Source organism: Musa acuminata, unplaced genomic scaffold, assembly GCF_036884655.1.
Source record: "Musa acuminata AAA Group cultivar baxijiao unplaced genomic scaffold, Cavendish_Baxijiao_AAA HiC_scaffold_1139, whole genome shotgun sequence".
In the NCBI taxonomy this organism is placed as follows: Eukaryota; Viridiplantae; Streptophyta; class Magnoliopsida; order Zingiberales; family Musaceae; genus Musa; species Musa acuminata.
In genome coordinates this window covers 2,530,172-2,537,345 of record NW_027021351.1, presented here as the reverse complement: position 1 = coordinate 2,537,345, position 7,174 = coordinate 2,530,172, and the positions used below count along the sequence as shown (strand labels likewise).

General features: G+C 46.3%; 1 protein-coding gene across 1 annotated transcript; it reads right to left on the bottom strand.

Annotated features, from left to right (window-relative positions):
* Nucleotides 1–1,598: 1,598 nt before the first annotated feature.
* On the bottom strand, nt 1,599–5,194 carry LOC135671518 (probable 1-deoxy-D-xylulose-5-phosphate synthase, chloroplastic). Its single transcript, XM_065179713.1, has 10 exons — nt 4,931–5,194; nt 4,722–4,847; nt 4,474–4,638; nt 4,244–4,394; nt 3,889–4,160; nt 3,532–3,805; nt 3,153–3,460; nt 2,796–3,077; nt 2,014–2,298; nt 1,599–1,912 (listed from the first exon to the last, which is right to left on the bottom strand). Exons 1-10 carry the CDS (start codon nt 5,030–5,032, stop codon nt 1,763–1,765), a joined length of 2,115 nt encoding a protein of 704 aa, XP_065035785.1. The 5' UTR covers nt 5,033–5,194; the 3' UTR covers nt 1,599–1,762.
* Nucleotides 5,195–7,174: the final 1,980 nt, after the last annotated feature.

Here is a 7,174-nt window from a genome sequence, read left to right as displayed (position 1 = left end):
TACTGTGGCCGCTTGGCTAACACATGGCGATGCTGCTGTCGCCAAGAGGAGCTGCTCTGATACCATGTTAAAATAAAGAGATAAATGAGTTGTAGAAGAAGAAGTTGAATGTTATTGACATATCCTCCGTCTTTATATACAGGTTAGAAGGAGAAGTTTCCTCAACGGGTTAGAGGATTTCCCTCAACAGAGTAGAGAGATTTCCTCAACAGTTAGGGAAATCTCATCTACTTATCAAGATTTTTATAGACTCCAATGACTTAAAAATTGAAGTCAAAAAGTGTCACATCCTCAAATTTCGGGGTACTAGTGGTACCACCGTCGTTTCTACTGCCTGACAAGGATGGTACCATCGTTGGCAACATTCACTATCGGCGGTACCATCGCCCGGTCTGGGCGTTTCCACCACCCAGATAACCTGGGGCACTGCTTTCTAAGCAGTGTCATTGCCAGCCCTGGCGGTGCCACTATCGGTCATGTTTTCAGGTGCTAAATTGGCTGCTCATTTCGATCCAATTTAGTCTTGTTAAGGGCCCAGTTGATCCCTAATTAAGTTAATGGGATTATCTCCCAATCCTAACTTAATTTACGATCTAACTACCATAATTAAGACATAATCATAGCACTTCTTGTTCCGGTGCGTTAATTGCTCTTTGGGCGAACATCCGATGAACTCTCGGCAATGCTTCGGTAGACTCCTGGCAGGCTCCTGGATTTTACGATGATCTTTTTTACGAGTTCCGTCGAGCTTCTTTGGTAAGCTCCTAGACTTCTTGACAGAACTTCCGATGAACGTTCGAACTTCTAACGAACTCTTGAACTCCTAATTAGATCTCGATCTTGACTCCGACATAACACATGCTCAGTATCTTACTGCTATCATAGTTAATCCTACATACTTTTCTTAACATAACACCTTTGCTCTCGACGTCATCTTTTACCTCACTCTAGACATCCAATGCCACCTCAGAGGTGCTCTAGTCCATCGTCAACCATTCAATCATCAGTAATAAATATTTAACAAGCTTGTAAGAGTGCTCTAATCCATCAATATTTCTCAATCATTAGTAATAGATATGCTCTAAATATTAACCATTGCCTTCTTAGATTAGTGATATTCATTTTTTTCTTAGCCCATCCAAATCATGACTTGTAAAGGTGTAAAATAAATGGATTTTCATATAAATCCTATTTGTTGGAATCTTTTTAAGAAGGTGGGGCTCAATGGTAATTTGCCTTCGCAATCATATTCTCACTGAAACTTGATTGATTAATATACAAGATTCCATGAATTATAGGTATTATTATTTATGTTAGTGTTAATTTTGATTGCTTTTTCAAATCTTATCATATTCTAAAGTTTAGAGCTTTGAGACTTAAAAGTTAGTGACGTATAAGTCCTTACTATAGGACTCATTGTCTGATCGTTGTCATTTATTGAGGCCAATCGCTTGAACGGAGAAACACTCACATCAGATATGATGCCGATGTCATGTGTTCATTTAGCTCATCGTTCTGAGGTGACATGCTTCTTTAGCTCATCTTCGCTGATGTGATATGTTCGTTTAGCTCATCAGTCTTCATTGATTGTAGGTAAATGACACATCAAATTATTAGATGCACTATTCAACCCATAAATTTCATGTTTTATAGGCTGTTTAATATACTACAGTATTAATGTACACATGGACTATATACTCTCTCTACAATGCACGTTAGAGGAGGAAGAAGCTACAAGGAGTTGCTCTTCGTATGCTTTCCCCTAAGACATGATCTCGAGTGCCTCTCGCGTCTGTCCGAGGATGTTGAGCACAGTCGCTGCGATATGAGACGGCGTCAGTCCAGCTTCCGCCAGCTGATCGCGCGGCGATCCATGGTCGATGTACCGATCCGGGAGAACCAGCGGCCGCCACTGTCGCAGAGAGAAACCATCAGCCGCATCAGTGAACACGAATCACGATCTCACATACACATACGTACACTCGGTCAGTGTGGGAACGCAGGTTTGATTACCTTGAGGGTGCCGTCGAGGAGGCCGTCGAGGGCCAAGAACTGGACGACGTGGGAGCCGAAACCGCCGATGGATCCTTCTTCCACGGTGAGGAGCACCTCGTGCGACCTCGCCAGGTTTCGGATCAGGCTCCGGTCGAGTGGCTTGCAGAACCGTGCGTCGGCGACGGTGATCTTTAGGCCGCGTTCCTCCAGCAGCGATGCCGCGGCCAAGCAGCTTTGAACTGCTGTTCCGTATCCCAGAAGAGCCACCCTCTCCCCCTCCTTCAGTATCCTCCCTTTCCCCACCTGCAAAAATTACTTGGAAGAAGAATTTAAGTTTGCTTGACAGAGGATAAAAAATCCATTGTTTAATTTAAGAAATACTCATTTGAGATATATTTTTTTTTCTCGAGTCCGATTCAGAGATATCAATCATCATTTTTATATTTGTTTTAATTTAAGAATTATTATTATTTTATTATTTTAGTTTTATAAATAAATAATTTAATTTTTATAGGTAAAAATGTAACACCCATTAGTTTCATATCGAAAATGGACAGGATTAAGATTGACTTATAAGAGTTTGATGAGTGTACTATTATCAACTTCAGCTTAAGCATTTTGATCAATGGTTTAGATCAAACGAAGTTGATAGGCCAGTTAGCCCATCAGACTCGCGTCATTATAAAAAAAATATAAAAATAATTTATTTTTTTATTCAATGAATACAAAGAGAAATAATAAATAAATAAAATAAAATAAAATAAAAATAAAAATAATACAAAGAAAGAAAGGAGAATTACCTCAAGTGGAATACCCTTGTTTCCGGGGGGAAGCGGAACACCGATGCCGTTGCCCCTGGGGTACCGGAAGCAGGAAGGCCGGTCGTCGATGGCCGCCGCGGTGGCCACCATGTGGAACAGCTCCGCTTCGTCGGAGGGCGCCATGACCACCATGTTCGGTAGGCAAGCCATGTAGGTGACATCGAAGGAGCCGCAGTGAGTCGGCCCGTCCGCTCCGACGAGTCCCGCCCGATCCATCGCGAACCTCACCGGCAGCTTCTGCAAGTCCACGTCGTGTATCACCTGCGCCACGCAATCCAAGCTCCTCAGTCGGCATCGATGGCGGCGACGCTGCAACGAAGAGAGATCGAGCTGTACCTGGTCGTAAGCCCGCTGCAGGAACGAGGAGTAGATCGCGCAGAATGGCTTGAGGCCTTCGCAGGCGAGCCCTGCCGCAAACGTGACCGCGTGCTGCTCCGCGATCCCCACGTCGAAGCACCTCGTCGGGTAGCAGCGAAGGAAGTAGTTGAGCCCTGTTCCTCCTCCCATGGCCGCGTGGATCGCGACGATGCCTTCGTCCACCTCCGCCTCGGCAATCAACGCCTCCGCGAAGTAGTTCGTGTAAGACTGCGTCTTGGAGCCCGATTTGAATTGCTTCCCTGTCGCTGGATCGAATTTGGCGACACCTGCAGAATCCAATCCCGTCTGAGGCCAAATCCCAATCCACATCGTTCATGTTTTTGATCTGGAAGCTCACCATGATACTTGTCTGCAGCTTTCTCGGCGTAGGGATACCCTCGTCCCTTCTCGGTCACGACATGGATGAGAACAGGGCCTGTCGTCTTGGTGCTCTTCACGTCCTTGAGAATGGCGACCAGGTCATCTATGTTGTGCCCATCGACAGGACCGATGTAGTAGAGACCGAGCTCTTCGAACAAGGTCGACCCTGATCCACCGATCATTCCTCGAGCGTATTCGTCGACTTTGGCAGCTATTTCGTGCATGGATCCACCGATCTGCTTTGTGACTCCCTAAAAACTCAGACGGCTCACGGTTAGATCCTATGTTCTTGCTGACGAGGAATAATGAGGAAGAAATGTGCTCGGCTACTGACCTTAGCGACCTCCCTCAGTTCCCTGAGTGGCTTGGAGGACTGCAGTCTGCTAAGGGCACTGCTCAGAGCTCCAACTGGAGGAACAGGGCCATCAAGAGTTGCAGTGGGCAGAGAGACCTGCTTGTTGTCATTCAAGATCACAATCATGTCGGAGTCGAGATAGCCAGCATTGTTCATGGCCTCATAAGCTTGCCCCGCGGTCATGGCTCCGTCCCCAATCACTGCCACTACGTTGTTCTTTCTCCCCTTCAGATCCCTTCCGACTGCCATCCCTGCTCACTCGAAACCATAGCTCATCAGATGCTCATGTGAGGAGGAACGAGCGATGGAATCCAGTTGAGGGTGTGCGGCATACCGAGGGCTGCCGATATGCTGGTCGAGCTGTGGCCGGCACCGAAGCAGTCGTACTCGCTCTCCGACCGCTTGGTGAACCCGGACAAGCCATTCGTCTGCCTCATTGTCGCCATCTTGTCTCTCCTTCCCGTCAATATCTTGTGAGGATACGACTGCAACACAAACTTTGCAAGATGAGAAGAATCCACCCGTTTGGTGGTACACGGAACGCAGAGGAGAAAGATTGCGAACCTGGTGGCCGACATCCCAAAGGATCTTGTCCTGCGGAGCGTTGAAGACGTAGTGGAGCGCGACGGTGAGCTCGACCACGCCGAGGCTGGAACCGAGGTGACCGCCGGTCCTAGACACGTTGAAGATGATATCAGAGCGGAGCTCGTCGGCGAGTTGCTTCAGCTCCTGGGGAGGAGAGAGATCTCGAACAATGAAAGAGAGTTCAGGGCATGGAAACAGAACGAAAGCTGCGGTCATCGGAGACATACCCGGACCGAGAGATTCTTCATGTGGATGGGGAAGTTGACGGTGTCGAGGAGTGGAGTTGGCGGTCTCTGTGAATGATACTCCCCGGTCTCTGATAGCGATGCACAAACACAGGCCCTTTTCTTCGGCTGAAAACACAACAGAGCAAATCATGGTCAACGAAGCAGCACGCATCTGTGAGGAAGAAGAATAAGAAGAAGCCGAAACCAGCCTTGAGAACTCTTGTGGGCTGGGGCTGCTGGTGTTGGAGATCAGTGAAGGAGGGAGCTGCGCCGAGGAAATGGCAGGGGAAGGAGAATGCGGAGAGAGCCATGGAAGGAGCAGAGGACCGGGGGGGGGGGGGGAGGGCACTGCAAGCGCGGTGAACTAGTAGTGATGGTGGGCGAACATGGAGGGGAGGAGGAGGAAGAGCAGGGGGAGGAGGACTTGTAGATGATGGTGGTGAGCGAGGCCATGCTCTGCCATCGACCTCAAGCCCACATGTCGCTGTCGCTGCTCTGCTTCGCCTTCGTTTTCAGTGGACAAGGCACTTAAGAGATATGGGCACTCTGTCACCCCATTGGGCCACCTCATCGCAAGTATCACCAAAAGATAAAGTGCATCTGTTATAATAAGATAATAATAATAATAATAATAATAGTAATAATAATATAAATAAATGCAAAAAAAGATTAATATCCTTTTTTTTAATTGAAGGTGGGCTTGTGTTTGGGCTTTTAGCTTTCAAGTGGAAATCAACCATTATATGAGTCATCCAACATCCTAGTGGTTAACATATGATTGATAAAATAATTAAAAAAATTTAAATTTCATGGTTAAAAAAAGAGATTATAAATTAAAAATAGTTATAATTTACTTCTCATGAGAGATATCATGTAAAAAAAAGATAATAATTTATAAGAATTAAGTCGTAGATATACGAGTTCTTCGATCTAGACTTGAACTATATATGATCTAGTTAGAATTTCTTATTTATTTAAAACTTATATTATTGTAGTTCAACTTTGAATTCTAGTATTGATTTAGATATTCAAAAAGAAGAAATATAATAAAAATTAAATAGTTATTATGTATGACTAATTAATTATATTATTTCAAAAAATTAAAAGATGTTATTCTTGACAAAAGTTTCCTTTTATTAAGTTTATTAAAAATATATCACGTGCTAACCGTGACAATATTTAATTGTGCGGATGTTTCGGATCCTGGAGGCAAATCCGAATCCGACCAGTTTATTATCCGTTAAAGATAAAGGACGATCCGTCGACGTGGTTGGCACGGGGTGGGTCGAAACATGAGCGAACCAAACCCCTGACGCGCACACGAACGAAACGCGTAGAACGAGGGCACGCACGATGGCAACTCGACGCGGTAGAGACCGCATGGATCGGTGCTCCCCAACACCTGTCACTTCCTCAAACAGTTCGCGTACGCATGCCGAACGGCGCACCACCACCTGTGAATCTTCCTCCTCCGAACAGTTCGCAGACGTACGCCGGAGGGCCCACCGGACGGTGCTCGTCCACACCTGTCATTTCCTCGAGAATTTGCGGTGGTCATGCCCACTGATGCACCACGCGGTGCGGTGTCTGTCAACGCATGGTGATTTCCTCGAACAGTTCGCAGGTAAATGCCAGTCTCACACGTTGCCCGGTAGTGGGGCGGCGCAAAGTGCGGCCTCCACCTTAGCGGAAAGCCGTTGACGGATATGACGGAGTACTCCTAACGCACTTCGCCGCGACTACCGGGTCTCGGGATGGTAACAGTCACTCGCCATGAGAAGGAACAATTGCAGTACGTATCTCGTCCAGGCGCTACAGCTCTCAGTCAAGCAGTTCAGTCTCTTTGTGAAGAAGATAAGCAAAGCAGCCTGGTTAATTATATTAGGTGTCGTCAAATTCTTAGTATCTTTCGGATTCAAGTAAAAGGGCTTCTGGAATAAATATTCAACGAAAGGAATAATTGCTGGACACCGAAGAACCACCGTTGCTAACACTAATGCACTCGGTGAAGCTATAAACGTTGATTTTTTTTTTCCCTTGTTGATTTTAGACCTAGTCTTAGTTTGATAGTGTACGATGGTGTCATGAGTACCATCAATTGATAAGTTGGTACGATTGGTCTATTACCGATTGATGAGTTGGTGTAGGCTCATGTGCTTCTTCTTGATTGACTGACGTGGGAGACTTGGTAAGGTGAGACCATGTTGGAAATCCAGTCGAAAGTCGTTCTATCGACGACGGTCAAATTGGGATGATCGGGTAGATAGTGTGGGATCTTTCTAGTTGCAAGGTTCCTTCCTGGGGCTGGGTCGATCGAGTATCCTCGAGCGAAGGGTTGTCTTATGGTTGCGTGGCTGTGCCCTGACAGCGGGGTCATCTCCTGACCGTTGACGATCCAGCGTGACAGGCCAATGCCGTGAGTTGCTCGGCACGACCCTTCCAATAATTAAGTC